Source organism: Perca flavescens, chromosome 2 (genome assembly GCF_004354835.1).
Source record: "Perca flavescens isolate YP-PL-M2 chromosome 2, PFLA_1.0, whole genome shotgun sequence".
Lineage (NCBI taxonomy): Eukaryota > Metazoa > Chordata > Actinopteri > Perciformes > Percidae > Perca > Perca flavescens.
In genome coordinates, this window is record NC_041332.1 from 31,800,735 (window position 1) to 31,820,409 (window position 19,675).

At 42.0% G+C, this 19,675-nt stretch overlaps 1 protein-coding gene across 1 annotated transcript in view; it reads right to left on the minus strand.

Moving 5' to 3' along the window:
- slkb (STE20-like kinase b) overlaps window positions 1-19,675 on the minus strand; it is a 34,763-nt gene that overhangs the window by 12,735 nt on the left and 2,353 nt on the right. Inside the window, exons 2-12 of the mRNA XM_028595497.1 lie at window positions 18,315-18,479; window positions 13,775-13,823; window positions 13,369-13,518; window positions 11,468-11,540; window positions 11,094-11,288; window positions 10,098-10,179; window positions 8,741-8,875; window positions 6,373-7,188; window positions 6,134-6,264; window positions 5,729-5,852; window positions 3,306-3,485 (exon numbers count right to left, since the gene is read on the minus strand). Of these exons, the coding sequence (XP_028451298.1) occupies window positions 3,306-3,485; window positions 5,729-5,852; window positions 6,134-6,264; window positions 6,373-7,188; window positions 8,741-8,875; window positions 10,098-10,179; window positions 11,094-11,288; window positions 11,468-11,540; window positions 13,369-13,518; window positions 13,775-13,823; window positions 18,315-18,479 (2,100 nt within the window). The remainder of the gene's footprint in view (window positions 1-3,305; window positions 3,486-5,728; window positions 5,853-6,133; window positions 6,265-6,372; window positions 7,189-8,740; window positions 8,876-10,097; window positions 10,180-11,093; window positions 11,289-11,467; window positions 11,541-13,368; window positions 13,519-13,774; window positions 13,824-18,314; window positions 18,480-19,675) is intronic.

Genomic DNA, 19,675 nt, shown 5'->3' on the forward strand with positions numbered 1-19,675 from the left:
GTTGCAGTCTTCTCCTGAACAGCGGTGGCGATAATGAGCAAAGGCTACTGACGTTGCTCTTTCTACGGACTAGAAGAAGAAGAAAAAGGCATTGACGTCAATGCCTTGATTTTATTTGATGACCTACGTGGTCGGATCAAGCCTTTCATTCACCATAAAAGAACTCATCTTAATCCAAGTTTACAAGAGAGACTTGCAGTCACTCAGAGTCCTGGCATCCGGTTGTTGGCAAACTCATTCAGGCCTCCTGTTTCCGCTTTGTCGCTGAAAAAAAAAAAAAAAAAAAAAAGAGCCGTGCGCGACCTCTTCTTGCGCGCTATAAGTCGTGCGCGCCAGCAGGATATTACGTCATTTTGATGTCACGCGCCACCTTGGATGCGTCTAGTATATAAGAGCCTTGAATCTCCTGATCTGCAAACGACACAATCAGAGAATCCCCGAACCTTCATCCACAAAAATCCAACAAACTGCTGACAGACAGAAAGCATCGTTTCCTGGAAGGAAATACATACAATACATAAGGAGGGATAGGCTTTATGAGGCCCGCTGAGTGTGTATGAGTGTTTGAGTGGGTCTGCTGTCCTACAGGCTCTCGGCCAAGTTCACTTCAGGCTAAGCACTGCTTGAGCCGATGAACCAGACAGTTACAACGTGCAACAAATACTGTTTTGCTTGCTTGTCACATTAATACGACCTACTTGGGCCCCGACACAGAGCGACCTGACATTTGACATGCTTATTTAGTGCGCCGTGATACACAGTAAGCACTTTCAAGGTTTCTATTAACTCATGTCTCTAAATGTCAACAATTTCCCCTACAGATTCTAACCTTGGCATGTTCTCATTGAAAAGGTAGATCATAAGGAAACCTATTAACTTTAAGCATTAGTTCTAGTACCGTTCTGAACCAATAGAGAACACTTCCCTAGTAAAGTTTTTTTTCTGCATGTCTCTACAACATGTAACGTGTAATCTTGGTAGAAGCATGCTGCGTGCTTATTGGCTCACTGATGCTGATGAGATTTACTACTTAGGTATTGAAATTGGGTATTAAGTAGTCTATATCCTTCGCGTTCCACTTCCGGGGTTGCTCCGGTGCTGCAGGAAATTCCATCGGATGCATGTCTTTTCCGTTACATTCCGCTTCCTTTGTGTTGGAATTTTAAATTCGGTGGATTTCTGAGGACTAATGGTTAACTGCTCCTCAGATCTCAGCAGGGTAAATCCAGACAGCTAGCTAGACTATCTGTCCAATCTGAGTTTTCTGTTGCACCAGTTTAGCACCGCCCATGACAATTCTGATTGGTTTAAATAAATGCCATCAAACCAGAGCACGTTTTCATCCCATCCCTGAATGCTATATGGACTAGCCAGACCCTCTTTCAGCGCGCTTTGGAGGAGGGTCTGGCAAAGTGAGACAAGGTATTAAATGACGAGGCATTTTTCAATACCTTGATATTAAGGAGGCAATTTGGTCGGTGCCTAAAAAGTTTTCAATTTGGTACCTAGCCCTACAATTAATATCATTATCGCGTACCGCATATTTTCCTCTTGCCGTGCAGCTCTAGACCAAATTAAAGATTTGTTGATAGCATAGCACAACTTAAGGCTTGGTGTCGGTGTGTACTGATGTATAGCAAAGTCAGTGTGTGTAGTCTCAAGAGTAATGAGTCATGCTTTAAGAGAGACAAGAAAAAGTCCAGATTCCAAATCTCAGAAATGCATCAAAACACACACAGGGATTCCACTTACGTCCTGTATGGGAGCGTTGCACAAGGTGCATGAGGACAACTGAAAGGACAGAATCATACCATGGGACACTCCTTGTGGACCACGTCCATTACTCTTCTAGACAATGCGCTAAACAATGCACACGCACACACACTCTGAACCTGTGGCAGACACTGCAAACTCAGGTGGAAGGTTTGGAAAAGATAAGAAAAGTCATGAAAACTGCATCACACAGCACAATAAATGTCTGCTGGATAACTTTGAGCACGCTACCCTCACACAGTTCTAAATCTGTTCCGACAAAAGGCAGAAAGAGAGAGTTTAGAGGAACAGGAAGCGTGAGTGTCAAAGTTCGAAAAGTCACAGCAAACCGTGCCCTCACTATCTCCTGGCGGGGCTGGGACAATATCCTATTTAATATGTTTCATGATAGCGTGTCACATGCTTTGGAGATAATTCCACTTCATGTTTCCCCTTTTTTCCGGGCAGCCACGAGCAATAGATGAAAATAAAAATGAGACAAAAGCTGTGGATAGATTAGCACTACGTGACAAAAATAAATGAGAAGTGGCAGGGCAGGCTAATTTAGCCCCTGTGCAGCTAAACGTCATTTATATGAACACTTATAAGACAGATCAGAGCAGCATGTGTTTGTGTCAAAATATTAAAACAACTTACTATGAATAGGAACTGTACAAGCTATCCCATGCTCGTAAGGGACTACATGTGGACAAAGGGAAGTGAAAGGAAATGAAATGTAATGTGGTCCACATTAGGGCTGCACGATATGAGAAAAATATCTAATTGTGATTATTTTGACTGATATGGTTCTCGATATTGGAGGGAATGATCATTTTTGTATCATTATTATCCATTTCAGTGAAAAATATTAAAATTGAAATGATATAGTGAATAGTGTGATTTTTGCGAGGATCCAAACAAATAATTTTTCTTTAGTCTGTAGGATACGATTTGTAGGCCGGGACGCATCTGCAGCACCACAATACTTCATCCCCCCTCGCGATTTGGATGCTGCGCTGGTATATATTCACGACGTTCCCCTTCCGGGATAGCCCGTTGCCACCGGAAATTCCACCGGATGCCCCTCTTTTCGGTCAGATGCCCATTACCTTCTGCTTCCTTTGTGTTGTTATTCTAAACTCCGGTGGATTTCTGAGGACTATGGTTAACTGCTCCTCAGATCTCTGCAGGGTAAATCCAGACAGCTAGCTAGACTATCTGTCCAATCTTTTTTCCAGTCCAGTTTTCTGTTGCACGACTAAAACAACTTTTGAACGTACACATGTTCCACCAAAACAAGTTCCTTCCCGAGGCTATTTTGCAGCTGCATGTGGCTTTGCCCGGCGCTTAGCACCGCCCAAGACGATTGTGATTGGTTTAAAGAAATGCCAATAAACCAGAGCACGTTTTTCTCCCTCTCTCGGAATGCTGTGTGGACTAGCCAGACCCTCCTTCGCAGCGCTGTGGAGGAAGGTCTGGCAAGCAAGACTAATAATGCACTAGTCCATGTTGTGATTTTGATAAAATTGTGCAGCCCTAGTACACATGCTAACCTCTTTCTTGCGGTTCTTCAGCATGTTTTGGTACTTGGAGAGTTCCTTTTCCTGCTCGGCTTTGATGCGTTTGGCCTCTTCCCTGAGCCGGTTGGTGTGCTCCTGCTCCAGCCTCTCGATGGTCTGCTTCTGCTGCCGCTCCAGGTTCTCCACCTCCTGGTCGTATTGACGCTTCTTACTCTGCAGGACACAGAACGGCCACATCACATCAGTCAGACGAACGGTTGTAAAAGAAGTGTGTAATATCCTAGAGACACTTTGAAAGAGCTGTAGTGAATGAGCTGTAGCTACAGTACGTGAAAGACGTTTGGTAGATGCCAAATAAAAAAAGTCATGGATGAATTACTTTCCGATATATTGGAAAATTCTTAAGTGAAGGAGAAAATATGCACAACTTTTCCAGAGGCCAGACAAAATACCAAATTTTGAAATACGAAAATTAATATCAAGCAGCAGCTACATAGGGGAAGGGGGGGGTCAATGTAGGGCCATTAGCTTAGTAGTATGTGTCACTCTTAAAAGAGATCTGGCAATAACCTTTGTTATGCATGTTTTCAAAAGGGAATATGAGGCAGCAAACATTGTAATGAGGAACTGCATGAATTTCTGATGAACACAAGCTCCAAACACACCAATTATTTTATGAAATGCAATGGTTTAAAAACTGCATCAGTAAAGATGAGCATGTTCACTAACAGGGATATACAGAAAATGAACGGCACAGTTTCTAGTGACAGCCACAGTAACGGCAACTGAAGGGAATCAAGTCATCCTTTTCACTAACAGGAGCAGTTTGCCATTCAAACCGCCTGCGTCCGAGGCTAACTCAAACACTACATGTGTACAAACCACAAAATCTGGATCTGTGGAAGAAAGTAACACACTCGGATGAGTCATCTTCTTTCACACTTTTTCCTACATCTGGATGGGTTTGTAGAGGGTCAAAGCAAACCTTCATTTAACAAGCACAGAGTGAGTTTTTCTTTTATACACCTCCCTGTTTCTTCTTCTTCTTTTAGTGTTCCCAAGTATTAGGATGACAAATGTTCTGTTGCACAATAATGAAGAAAACAGCAGTTTTGTTGACGTCAGCATGAGGTGAAACGCGCTGAACCACCTCCCAAAACAATTACGCGGCTGAATGTTCATAGGAGGTTTTTGAAATGCAGTGACAGATTTATTTCCTTTTTTTAAAACTTATATTACAGATATTTACAAGTTCTGCATCCTTTGCACTATTTTTGTTCAAAATGCCTAATTTGCCTGGTCCTTAAAAAGGTGCCCTGCCACACAAAACCGTTTTTACTTGTATATTTTTTTTAAATATGTTAGGTCCATATGTGTTTGTGTTATGTGGTGAATGTGAAAATGAACTGCTACCGCCTCTGTCAGCTCTAGCCACTGAAAAGAAATAAGCAGAGAAATCAGGCCAATTACAAAAGCCGGTCAGTCTGACGTGGTGTTGCCTGAGCTCATCACTATTCATGAACTCGCCCACTTGCGCTGGGTAAAGGATGCTGATAGCCCGGCTCTCATTAGCTAGCTCTTAGCCAATCAGAGTCAAGCAGCTTAGCTCGTTGAAAATTAATGAGAACTGGCACATATCGAGCTGAGTCTTCCTGCAGGCTTTCTATACCATGCTAGAATGGTTTGAAACGAGGTAACCAAGGCATTTTTTCCACAATTTTTTTTTATACAGTGTCCATGGTAGAACTTCAGACATTACCAGAAAGTACTTGTACTTACTAGACTGTAAGAGGTCACTGCTCAGGCCTGAAAAGAATTAGGTTTTGGCAAATACTGTATAAGATAAGGGTAGGGGTTAAATTTGTGGTTGTAATGGTTATGGTTAGGGTCTAGGGAATGCATCATGCTAATGAGGTTCCTAATAACATTTAAGCAGGGGTGCAACAGTTTAAATTAAGTTTGGGAATGACTGTTTTAACTAGAAATATTCATTTGTTTACACTTCAACAGCCATCAGCCAACAGCTGGCTCTTGAAGTAACTCTGCCTATCAATATCTTACAATGAATCATTGTGAAAACAAAAAACACTGATGTACAGTTCACATGTAGCCCCAGACCGCTGCCTTTAAATTGACAACAATTAAGTAGGTGTTTCAGTTCAGTGTTGTTGCTCCCACTTTTTCCTGACGCTTCCTTTTCATTTACAATACAAATAATCTGACCTCATTGAAAAACGAAATTCTGTATGACCAAATCCAAAGTGTTTTCAAATAAAATACCTGATCAACTGTTCCTCAACTTGACTTTAATAATAAAGTCCATTGTTCGATTGTCTGGGATTCCTTGCACCGCTGCATACATACTAACACCGGCTCTCTTTTAATAACCAACTATTTGTCGAGCTCAGCAACAAATTAAGGTCTCAGCGTTGCCGTTTCGGAGTTGTGTGACTCACTGTGGTCTCCTGTTCAAAGCGGCGGTACAGCTGTTCTTTTTGCTGCTGCAGCTTGTTGCTGAGCTGCTGCTGGGCCCTCTGCTCCTCCTTCTGCAGGAGACGCAGCTCCCTCAGCTCCTGGCGTCTGGAGAGGTGGAGGAAGAGAGGACAGACCGGAAGGTGGGGGCAGAGGAAACAGAAAAATTATGTTAATTTTGTGTCTTTTTTTGTTTGTTGATATAGCATAAAGCAGGTCACAGAAGAAGTAGAGAAGAAAGAAGTTCGATTAGTAAAAACGTTTCAGCATTTAGAGAGAGGTGAACTCCACAGGTTTTACACTAAGGTTCCTGGGCAATGTATTTACATGATATTTGCATAAAATTCAAGCCCAGTGCAGTGTGTATGCAAATGAAGGGAGGTGAATACCTCAGGAATCGCATCTCCTCGTTCTTGGTATCATTGTCAGTGATGATCTTCGATGTAGTCACGCTAACTTCCACTCCATCCACAATGAATTTGCGAGTCTTCTTCAACGTCTTTTTCTGACGCTTGTTGTCCTGGGAGAAGAAGAAAAAAAGAGAGCGAAGAGTTTATAGATGTATCTATAGCTATGCAAGTCTGTGAGACAGTTTCTGATATTTGAATATGTGGATGGTGTGAGTTACCTGTATGGAAACAGATCCAGGCTCTTTTGTTTTGGACAGAAAGCTTGAGATAGACAGATTCAGGTCTACACTGCTGGTGTCTGCGGCTGAGCCCCTCCCCGAGTCGGAATCTCTCTCTTTGTCATCCTTAGCTTTGTCTGGAACTGTCTTCTCATCCTCTGCATTTATGCTCTCCTTTTCTGTGGGCTTCTCTCCATTCTCCTCTTTTGGGACACCTTTATCTAGCTCTGGTAGTGTCAACGTCACCTTGAGATTTTTGTACCGGTCCTCCTCATCCTCCTCTTCTTCTTCTTCTGCTGGTGCGTTTGATTCCTCCACAACAGCCATCTTTTCCTCCGGAGGAACCTCTGTGACCTCTGGACTCTCTGTGGTGGCCTGTGGATTGGCTGGAACCTCGGCTGTGTCCACTTCCTTTTCATCCTCCACTGCGATCTCCAGCTGCTGCATTTCCTTCGCAGGTGCCTCTGGTTCAGCCTCTGTTTCTGGTTGTGGGGAGGCGACATCTTCCCCTGCTTCTGGAGGCTTTTCCTCCACTGGTTTCTGTTCTACCTCTCCGTCGGCATCCTCAGCTGGAGTGTTTGGAGTCTCCTCCGTGTGCTCCTCAGGTTCACGGGCAGCCGCCGCCGCCTCCTCCTCCTCCTCCTCCACGAAGCCGGTGTCCACCACGTGGTTGGCCACGGGGAGCTCAGTGGGTGTGGGCACGGGCACAATCGGCTCAATCTTCTCAGGGACGGATTCCAAGCTGGAGGGAGAGAGGGGGATCTTCTCATCCTCTGAGCTGGCGACACTGACGTCGGAGGGGGCGCGTTTGTGTCCCTGTAGAACGGGTGGAAGTGACAGTTAGAGAAAGCTGGAACACAATAGAGCCCAAGAGTGACCGCCCACTTTGTGAACGGCTCTGGTTTTGTGTGTTTTTCCCTAATTCAATTGCTCTACGGACGTTTTATTAAATGCTTATATAAAGAGTTTTAACGACCAACCGGCTACAAATGTGTGACTGGGGCTGCACGATATGAGTAAATTATCTAATTGCAATTATTTTGAACCTATAGTGACTGCGATATGATTCCCAGTATTGGAGGAAAGGATCATTTTGTATCATTATTCTCATTTTTATTGAAAACATTTTAAATAAAAAAAATGTAAATGATTAGAGTGTGATTTTGGCGAGGATCTGTGCCAAACAAAGATTTTTTCTTTAGTCTTCATCCAGAATTATTTGACACATATTTTGCCTTTAACAAATGTTGCGCCCCCCTTGCGATTTGGATATTGCACTCGTCCATATTGGGATTTCGATACAATTGCGACTAATTGTGCGGCCCTAATCGTGACCATAAAACATTTGATTCCGTGAAAAAAAAAAATACATTTGCAGCTCACTAGCAGTTCGGAGGTGCGGTAAACCTTTCCATGGTAACAGTGAGCTCCAATCATCAGAGTCGTCGCTGTTACGCTTAGGATTGGGGGTAGTGTAGTATTTCTCCATGGCATCATGGACAAAACATGTTTAACTTAAAACAAGGTTGATTTCCTACTGACTTGTGGCTTCTACAGGGGCATACACCTTCATTTCACAACCTCGTCGCTCGTGGTCAGTCTACCTCGGATGGTTTAGACATTATGTCTAATAATCACAATCCTTCTGGAGAAAACAACCACACTGTTGAGCTCTATGTAATGACCAATCACTTTCAGAGCTGAAACGATTAGTCGATTAATCCATTACTTGATCGGCAAAAAAAAAAAAGATTCAGTAAATAACTCTGATAATACGTGAATAATCTTAAGTAATTTTTCAAGCAAAAATGCCATATTGCTTTCCTTTGCTTCCTAGGTGGTATAATGAATATCTTCAGATTATTGGGATTAATTAAGAAAATGAATCGGCAGGTTAATCAATAATGAAAAAAATTGTTAGTTGAAGCTCCAATCACTGTATATAAAATGTTAAAACAGTCTTAGAGTGATCGAATAATCTGACAATTGTTTTCTAAACTGATTGATCATTATCATATGGCGGAAAATGGTGACAATGACCCAGACCCTAAATTGAAATACTGTGTTCAAACGGTTTGTTTTATCCAACCAGCAGTCCAAAAACCAAAATATATCCAGTTTAAAATTCTGAATCAACTATCATAATAACTGCTGATTAATTGTTTCAGTCTACTGATTCATTTACTTATTTTAGCTCTACTATAAAGTCATAAATGTGAAGCACAAACCAATTTGTGGCAGTTAGCAAAACAGGTGTACTGTGCATCTGCACAATGAAAACTATTAGAAAAAATACCCAACTTCTAGCATTCTTCGCTGAACAGTGTACATTCCTTTTGCAAAAAGACTTTTGGAAATATGTACACACCGGGTGTGCTTCTGTCTCTTCCTCTTCTTCTTCCTCTTTGTGGTCTTCTTCAATCTCCTCCGTGACCTCGGCCTTGGCCTCAGCTATGAGCTCCCTCAGAGGTCTGCTGTCTGTCACACTGGACACAAAGGGATGCTGTGCAAAAGACAAAGAAAAGAAAAAAAATAAACATGTTTCATTTACATGTTAACACCCAGTGCACAGCTAGGGCGGGGCAATATATATCAATATTATATCGACATCGATATACAGTATGAAACTAGATATCGCCTTACATTGGATATTGTATTATATATTATTGGATATCGTAATATATTGATATGACACAAATGTTGTCTTTTCCTGGTTTTAAAGGCTACATTACAGTCAACTGATGTTATTTTGAACTCAACACTACAATATCAAAGTTTTTGGTCAAAAATATTGCGATATTTGATTTTCTTTATATCGCCCAGCTCTGTGCACAGCATATATGTTACGGTAAACTCAACGTCTTACCTGCTGCAATAAAAGCACTTCAACATAGTTGGCAGCAAAGACTGGACAGCCTGCAGACAACTAATCCCATAGATTTTAAGATATAAATTGCTCACAGTATAACAGGCAGCTCTATTTTGACTATATAAAAACACATCAAAGCACTTCCAAAAAAAAGAAATCACACACTAAACAAAAACGGTGAAAAATATTTCTAACTTTCTTTCCTCCATCCTTGTGTTACTCTCCCTCTGGAGATTTCACCTCACAATAAACCAAGAAATAAATCAACGTCTTTACTGCAAACAAAGATAAGACTACATGCACTGCATCTAGAATTCTTGACGGCCTCACCTTCTTCGGCTTAGAAATCTGCTGCACATATTCTATCGCTGGCCGGAGAATATGCAGCTTTTTCGATATCAAAACCTTCATCGTGGCAGACCGCTATTTTCTATTTTCAAGCTCATTGAGTCTTCCTCTGAAGAACAATCGCAGAACAATCCTTTGCCTGCAGCGTTGTACACTATATTCTGTGTGTGTGTAAATAAGTGGCTCTGACTTGGTGAGCACCTTAAAGCCTATGGAAAAAGAAAAGCCTGCCCTGCTGACGTCAGCCTAGGCACAATGGGATGAGCGTCAGTCTTGCCAGGAGACACAGTTCAGTACCTGACACAAACGTGACACCAATCAGGTAAACAGATGTCTTCTAAGGCTGCTTACGCTCTTGAATGGCAGCTGGTACATGGGTATGGGATGGGGAATGAGGATTATCAATCGATTTAAGTGGCCAGGTACAAGGCTGGGGTGACTGATGGATAGTAAAATAGGGGGGTTCCGAACTTGAGTGAAGAAAAGTAAATGTTCAAGAGTAAGGTACCTGTAGAAGTTGAGTCGGAGTCCATCTGTTGTCCACATGCTTGTCCAGACACCGCCTTAAGAAATCACTGAATTCTGGGGACCTTAAGGGTGGAAGTGGTAAAAAATAAACTTGAATATGGTCTTGTACAATATAAAAAAAAGTACTTGAATATGGTCTTATACAATATAAAAAAGCATTGCATAAGGTTATATTAAAATGGGAGAAAGAGAATGAAATTGTCATCTCTGAGAAAGAATGTGTGCATGTGAACATGTACAGTCTCTACCTCCACCAGTTTGGGGTCTTTGGAGAGAATTTGATTAGATACTTTGTAACCCCTAAGTTAAATGTGTTCAGACAGATGAGAAGGGGCCTATGTTGGAGGAAATGTACAGAACAGCTGGCAGAACATTTCCATATATTTTGGAACTGCCCAGCGGTTTGGTAATACAGAACATTTGTGGTGATGGAATTAACGGTTACGGTCTATTGGGCAATGTTGCAGCTAATGTATTGGGACAAGACAATTATCTATTAAAAGATATTGCTGATTGATAACACGGAAATGGTTCGAGACCGAATCTCCAACAAAGACTGACTGGATGGATATTGGGACAAATGTTTGGAGAGTATGACTTTTCCGCTAAATCTACGGGCCAATAATTACTGGCAATACTGGAGAAAACGGATTGTATTTGTGAACTCATGAGATAATTAATGATCCTATACTGTATGCACTGGCATGTATATCCATCAGTATAATGTTTGAATGACTGCATAGGTGACCAACTGTGTGTTCGATTTTGTTGTATTTTTGTTTCTTTCGAAAAATAAAGTATAAAAAAACAAAAAACTATTGCTTTTCTACGTCGAGGATCTCTGCAATGGCTAGTGTCGTTAAAAAAAAACCTGAGTGACATAAAGGCAAACATTTAAGACACTCAGCAGAGTTATCCAAAACTAACACATGGCCATTCAAACCAGTGACCAGTTTCTCCCTCGTGTCTGACTCACCAGCGTGATGGTTGCATCAGGGTCGGAGGATCCGCCTTGGCTATTTTCAGCAGGACTCTCATGGGGTTCATCTCGTGATTGGGAGGCTCGATCTGTGCCAGCTCAATCAAAGTGACCCCGAGGGACCAGATATCAGCCTTGTAGTCGTATGGACGGTCCTTGGACGTCTCGCACATCACCACCTCTGGAGCCATCCTGGAAAGGAAGGAAGGGACTTCATTAGAAAGGAGATATTGAGTTCATGAATGTTTATTCTACGTTGTGCAAGAAAAGGCAAAAACTAACAGTGGGTAATACTGTACTTTTCTTGAATTTCTTTCATCAAAAGAATGAACAACAAGGGTTTTTATGGACTTGTTTTATATTCCACTCACCAGTAAGGCGTTCCAATGAAAGAGTCTCTCCTCTGCAGGGTTTTGGTGTTTTTGGCAGACACACCAAAGTCCGCTGGAAGACATGTGACAAGGCAAACCAGAAATTTGCCAGAAGGAACTGTCATTATTTATTTTCCAAATGTAGCGAACAAGTAAAAAATAACAGTCCCCTTGAATCACACAACTGCTCACACAACTGTCATCAGTACATGAAATGCACATTCTTCTTAAATTTGCATGATGACATCATGCCTTGTCTGCATCATGTGTGAGTCACAGTCACTCAGCAGTGTCCCGGCAGGCAGATGCACAGGCACCTCTGTGTGTGTGTTATGTCTCTGGACAAAATGCTTGTTGTGTGTGATTTCACAGAGCTTGTTCCATCCACCAGCAGTGACTCACACCCCTGTGAGTAAGCCACATTACTGCATCTGCTGTGGATACATGCTTGTTTTACAGTTTATTTTTTTACTGGCCACAAAAGAAATCTATTTAGCCTGTAAAAACAGTTGTATAATGTCTTATTTATCTTGTGTTTTTTGACAGTACAAAGGCGCAGAATGTCTTAGCTATGTGGTTCTTAAATTCCAGACACGCTGACACTTTCCTCTATCCATTCACATACAGATATTAGGGCTGTACCGCATACCATTTTTTAAGCTCCGAAGCTTCGGTACCTATCAACAGCGAATATATTCAAGGCTGCTGCAGCATAACCATACAGACGTAACATTACATCTACAAACATTAAGACTGCTCGCTTGTTACTCAAGTTTTCTCCGTTCCTGGCTGAGATGGACAACATAGCGCTGCATAAATTAGCCAGCAACTAGAGTCTTAATACTGACAAAACACCACAGTAAATAATTTCTGATCCAGGCAGCCTGCAAAAAACTGACTGAGTTGTCTTATTTCACAATTCAGATATATGTGCACACGCACTGAAAAAAAGGGAGTTTTTGATGACCCATTTCATCCATCCATCCATCTTCGTCCGCTTATCCGGTGTCGGGTCGCAGGGGGAGCAGTTCCAGCAGGGGACCCCAAACTTCCCTTTCCCGAGCAACATTAACCAGCTCCGACTGGGGGATCCCGAGGCGTTCTCAGGCCAGGTTGGAGATATAATCCCTCCACCTAGTCCTGGGTCTTCCCCGAGGCCTCCTCCCAGCTGGACGTGCCTGGAACACCTCCCTAGGGAGGCGCCCAGGGGGCATCCTTACCAGATGCCCGAACCACCTCAACTGGCTCCTTTCGACGCAAAGGAGCAGCGGCTCTACTCCGAGCTCCTCACGGATGACTGAGCTTCTCACCCTATCTCTAAGGGAGACGCCAGCCACCCTCCTGAGGAAACCCATTTCGGCCGCTTGTACCCTGGACCCATTTCATGTCCTATTTAATATTCTATCGTAATTATTACTGATAGGAATAATGGCCAGAACTACAAAAAATGAACCCAACAATGTGTTAGGCCTGCATGTGTGAAAGCGGCTTTAAATGGATGGTATCACTGTAAATTCTTGTGCCATTTTTAACAGTTAAACTATGAGAAAACACGAGATAAACACACAGAGACTACGGCCAAAGGCACAGAGCCTACATTGCTAGACTGTGAACTCATTTATGGTTTGTCCCATAGAGCAGTTAAAAGAAAAAAAATGCAAAATGTACATGGAAAGCAAGACAATTCCCCCTAGTTCTTTACTTTCTTTATACCTTGTATGTACTACATTTTTCTCTACTCATCCCACAACAATACTAATTAACCATGTGTGGATTTAGGGTCACATTTATATCAGTTCTGGGTATTATAGGAGGCAGTTTGAGACAGGGCCTGTAGCTACCCTGCCTGGAAAAATGGTGTACTTTCTGGTGTTAACAGCTGGATTTAACTTTGCCCTTACCCAGCTTGACGTCACCGTCCAGTGTGAGAAGGATGTTGCCAGCCTTCAGGTCTCTGTGGATGATTTTATTGTCGTGGAGGTAGACAAGGGCCTGCAGAGTCTGCTTACACACCACCCGGATCTGAGGCTCTGTCAGGGGCCTCTCCAGTTCTACAGGGTATCACACAAACACATGCTCTGAATTCCTGACCGTGGAGTACACAAATGCGACCTAATCATGGATGATAATATGGGCTAAGCCACATTTATTGTATTGAACAAATAAAGAATGTAATGTGTAGGTGGTCTACAGAGGTCTTTTGATGTCTTAAATTGTCCTTCTTCACTTTGCTGTTTAGCGCTGCTTTGTGAACAGTTTCCTTTTTCGACGTTACAACCTGTATGCAAAGTAGAAATGCTGACTCACCGAGCATGACTGCATCCACAGCCCCTCCTCCACAGAACTCGATGAGGATCTGCCAACAAGGGGAAAAAGGAGCACAGAGTCAATGTGTTTTTTAACACGTTCAACATTTGTTTATGTAAAATAGTGTGCATCAAACTGTCCTTTTTCAGGGTTTCACCAAGTCAAATTGAAGACTTTTTAAGACCTTTTTAAAAGTACAACAAAATGCAAAGTCACAAAAGTACTTGCCTAGTAAATAAATGTATTAAAATTGAATAAAAGCGAGAGAGTAATAATAATCTGTACATATACAGCAAATTATAATTTGGACTAGCAAAAGAATGAACTACAACACAACAAGATTATTTTTGGGTCTTTTCCCTTTATTAAATATGCAACGTAGGAAAGCTTTTTTGCACACCTCTTTTGTCGGGCGGGTGCGTAGGATATGATCAAAAGAAGCAGATCAGAAGCTTAGAAAAAGTTTTACCTGATGAAGGTCTAAACAACATGTTGTATTTTTCTAAATAAATTATTGCTTGCCTAATGGTCAGTGCCCCGGACTTTTTCTACCCTTTGTCACTGGAAAGGGGAGAGAGAGAGAGAGGGAGAGAGAGAGAGAGCGAGAGAGAGGGGGGATGACACACAGCAAAGGGCTGCAGGTCAGATTCAAAACCAGGCCTCTGCAAAGGACTCCGCCTACTGCCAGTGGCAAGACGAGCACTTTTGGTAGACGCAAATTGAAGGTGCACAATTGCCCATTAACGTTACATTGCAGCTTGTTTCGCCTTGCTGGACTGGAGCAATTTCAAAGATTGTTGTTCCCATCAGTCACTTAGACACAAAAACATGGGGCAATAGAGTCCATCTTGGAGTGTTCATTAATTAGAGATTAGCAATGACCTATGCAACAAATATTTCAAAAAGAGGTGAGTGCAGGCCATTCAGGAGGCTGTAATGCTCTGTTTGAACCCAGTGACCTTTCAAATCTATAGTGAGGGTCTGGAAAGTTCTCAAATTCAGAGAGAAATGCTTGCCTCCATGTATTTAATCTGCTGGAACATGCATTGCATATACAAACAAAACTCAAAAAGGACATCATCATGTACCCTAAGTACTAACTATTTGACCAAGGCAATTTGAGAATTAACCTGCACCCACCCTGTTAGAACAAAACCCTCTGAGCCCTTAAAGGCATTTAGGAGCTTTCAGTATGGCTGTTAAGGTAAGAGGATTGGCCCCACATTGAGGAAAAGGCTTCACACAGCTGCTAGGTAGCTAGCTAGCTAGCTATAGTGCCAGGCCATATTCTAAAAAGGATTAAAGTTTTAGGCAGTTTAAGGCAGTAGGTGAAGTAAAGCATCTGGAGCATCTTTATTACACTTAGACATAAGGAGAACCGTATAGCGCGATGCTGAATCAGTCCAAATCACTAATGTCACACATTAAGGAAGAGGAAGTGAAGCCCTAATTCTGCAATTTTGTCACCATTGAGTAACTAATTGTGGTTGATTCGTTGGTTAAGGCCCTAGTTTATGTTTTAGGGTCAGCCTGCATTTAAAATGACAAGTGACAAAATCTTTTAAGAGCCTATTTACTAAAAAAAGACTAACTTTAACTTTTTTTTTTTTTTTTACCATGGTTCAATGGCATTCCATTATTCAGTTGAGTTTTTCAAGACTGTTCTACTTTCAACAACAAAGCCCTTACAAGACGTACAATGCCTGGAGTCTCAGAACAGTCTTGGCTCTTCAGCGTGCACACAGCTCTGGTGTTTCTCTGTAGGCGTGCTGTTGTTTTAATGGCTCTGCTGTTGTACAATGGCCCCCACAGAGTGGCAGCGAGCAGAGAGGAACCATGGGCCAGGGCTGTGGCTTCCTCTCCCACTTGTTTATTTGACATACACACAAATACATGGAGAAGTGTGTGTGTGTGTGCCCGCATATTTTCTAATCCATTCATGTGGCACAAAGGAGGAGGATGTGAGACTGTAAATAATCTCACCTACAATTTTTAAGGCCTCAAGGGATGAAAACATTAGCCTAGAGCACTGTTGAAATTGTAGCGCAACAGCAAAAGGGGAAACAAACGTCGATGAGTGACACAGTTTGGTATGCAGTAATAGAGTAGGTCACCTCCCAGCCCTCTTGGGATTATGTTGAATAAAGCCTTTCATCTCCAGGCGGAAACATCCTGGACACTCTCTCCTCTTTGCACAAACAGGTAACACACAGGCCAAGATAAAAATCAAGAGACAACCTCTATCAGGCTGTGGCCATTTTTCAGAGGACAATGGGGAGGAAAAGGGCCAAGCGCGCAATGAAATGCAATGAAATTAAATACGCAGGTAATCATTAACGTTTATAATGACCTGGCTTTATTTTAAGACGCTTGTGTATCGACTCACACAAGTCTTTGCCATGTGTATGTGGCAGAAAGTGTATGTGATAGAAAATGAAAACCCCTGATTACTGGGTTGGACCAACCTGTAATCTAACTCTGTCACAGAGTTCCTCACATGCACAGTTTATCTATTCAAGCACACTTCCCTCACGTTCAGACCTTTGGTATAATTCTTATCTATTACTGACACAGGCTCGCTGCAGGGCAAATGTAAAATGCACTAAGGCACTATATCTACACAACTAGTCAATATTCACTGGAGCCTAGTCTCGCATTGCGAGAACTTCCTCCACAGCGCTGTGGAGGAGGGTCTGGCAAGTCCACACAGCATTCCGTGATGGGAGAAAAACGTGCTCTGGCATTATTGGCATTTCTTTAAACCAATCACAGTCATCTTGGGCGGTGCTAAGCGCTGGACGGAACAACGGTGCCTCTGCAAAATAGCCTCGGGAAGAAACTTGTTTTGGTGGAACATGTGTACTAGGGCTGGGTACCGAATGTCGATACTTTAATGGTATTGAAAAAAATAAGCGCAAGCTTATCTGTCTTCTCTGCATATTGACACAGAGCGGAGCTCCGACCGACACACGCACACACGGAGAAGTGCGGACCGAGTAAACTGTCTGTAGTTTTGTTGAAGTCACAGAGAGTCACGGTTGGTTTCAAGTGTGGTTACAGTTTTTTAAAACTTCACGCAGACAGCGTTTGCTGCGATGTGATATTAATGGCGAGCCGAAAGCGGTTGCGGTGCTGTTGCCGTTACACTTCCTCTTACAAGCAGCCACAACGGTGGTTTCTCTGCCCTGATGACTGACTGACAGGCTAAGGTTGCAAGGCAAGGCACTTTTATTAATGTTACTCTGAGTGAGCAGTTTTACCAGAATTTTTTAATTTTGATAACTGTTTTGATTCAAAATTAAGGTGGAAAATAAAACCTTTGTGTTTAATGTATTTTTGTTGATGTTGAAATGGATTTTAAAACATCTACCGAAAATATTGAAAAATGTATCGTTAGGAATCTGTATCGAAACTGAGGTATTGAAATTGGCACCGGATCGAAAGATTCTGAACGATACCCAGCACTAATGTGTACGTTCAAAAGTTGTTTTTGTCATGCAACAGAAAACTCAGATTGGACAGATAGTCTAGCTAGCTGTGTGGATTTACCCTGCAGAGATCTGAGGAGCAGTTAACCATAGTCCTCATACATCCACTGGAGTTTAGAATTACAACACAAAGAAAGAGGAAGATGATAATTGTGAAATATTAAGTCTACTTGTGCTACGTTGGGTACTTGTGCTACGTTGGGGGGGGGGGGTAAAGAACACAACATGACGTCACACAAATTAGCCATTTAAGTGACACAACCCTGTGGAAAATCGCCAGATCGCTGTCTTTGGTCTGAACGCGCCCTGATGCTCCAATGGTGTGACACCTTAAATTCGGACTTTGTGTTGCAAGGAATAGAAAAACTTCAACGATGATATATATAGATATATATATATATATATAGATATATATATATATGATTATATAGGACACGTTTTTGTTTGGAAAACTGGGCTACGGTGAAGAACAAAGGCATTTAGAAACTAAAAAATGTAGAAATCAATAATAGATAGATTATAAACTGGTATGATGATTAACAGCTCTAAAAGCTGATTGTTTCTGCTGCTCATTTGAACCTTTGACCCAAATTCTGATAATAATACAGGGATAAAAAAGGAACTTACATACCGTATACTGCAAAAGCCATGCAATAATAGTACAGCAGTGCAGGTCAAAAAGGCATAAGTACAATTGTGCGGGCCCACTCAGCCCATTTTTCAATTTGCCAATTACAACAACTGGAATACAGAGCTTACAAAAAGACTCAATGCAATAGTATTTCTTCTGTGATTTTCTAGAGCGGATTTACTTTTAATACAACATTCGCTCTTTGTTTTGTCCAAGTTTTAGACTGCACAAGCTGCACTGCTCAAAACATTTATTGTATACTCCCATCATAATATCAAGACTGGTCTAATTTGTGTTTCAGAAAAAATTGCATTGCTCAATCAAAGTGCTGTCCTAGGTCCATATGTTTCCCGGTTTGGGTGGTAATACAGAGGAAACACTGATGGCATTGTCTCTCCAGAGAGCTCTTCCCTCTACTCACCCAGAGTTTGCTCTCATAATAGAAAGCGTCGAGCAGTTTGACAATGTTTTGGTGGTCGCAGGAGGCCAGGATGTCAATCTCCACCATGTAATCCTCCAACTCCTCCTCGGTCTTCGTGTCAATAACTTTGGCTGCAGCTAGAATTCCCGTCTGTTTGTTTTGAGCCTGTAAGATGAGAATGTTATTAGACTGTTGTTGTATGGCCAAAAGTAGCATGCAGTTATTGGAGTCACAGTCTTAAGTCTTGCTTTTCTTGTACTCTGGTGATCTAGTTTAGAGAATGTGTTTTTGTTCTCATGTTGCTGCTCAGGATGAACACGTCATCTTAAAAAGGTCCAGTGTGTTACGTGTTTAGTTGTTCAATATCAAAATCTGTGTTGCCCATTCACAAACTTGTCCTTTTTCATGAATATTTACCACCATCATCAATTCCAAGTATTCCTATTGGCCGGAAATTTTACATTTGCTTTCGCATGAACTGGGGTAGACGCTCCATATTCATGTGCCATCTTGAAATACAGTAAGGGACATACAGGACATACAGCTCCGCCTTTCGCTTTTTCGCTGTGACATGATAAACTCACAGGGTGCTGCTAATGCTGCTAATGGGTATCATAGCTTCCAGGCAACATGGAGGACCACACGTATTCAAAATCCAAATATCAGGAACAGGAGTCTTCTTCTTCGCCCAGATAAAGAAAAAAGGATTTTGAAAAGAGCAAGAGACCGGCTTTTTGAAGCGTGAAGGCTACCGTAGCTGTAATAAGTACTTTGAACTGCGTGGTGCGTAGGGCTCAAGGGGGTAAGCTTCGCTTCAGAACACGAACCTCCTATGGCGCCATTTTGATGCTACAAAACAATCACCTCCCGTTAGCATCCCATTGACTGCCATTCATTTTGACAGCAAATAACTTTACATCTGAAGTGTTTAAAAACTCTATTTGTCCATTGTTTATTTCTAAAGAAACATGACAATGTATAAAAGGCTCCATTACCTTGTACCTCACGTTATGGCTCCGTAGCAGACGTTTTTGTAAAAATAAGCTAACGATTGTGTCATAACCAAGCAACTAGAAATTCCTAAACATTGGACCTTTAAAGACTCACAGAAGGCCAAACTTGGTTTATGTTGGACTTTAGGTTGTCTTGACCTCAGACCTGCAACAAACACTTCACAACCATTAAGAGGATCTAAAAACAACAAATAAAACCTGTCTGCTTTGCTGTAGGCCTGAGTAAAGTCAGCAGAACGTGAAACATGTCTTGTTAAAGTGGAAATTTCTCCTGTTTGTTTTGGCTTCTCTGCAGGCAGGATGTGCTCAATGAAGTCGCCCCAGCGATATGGGATGCAGACACTTCCT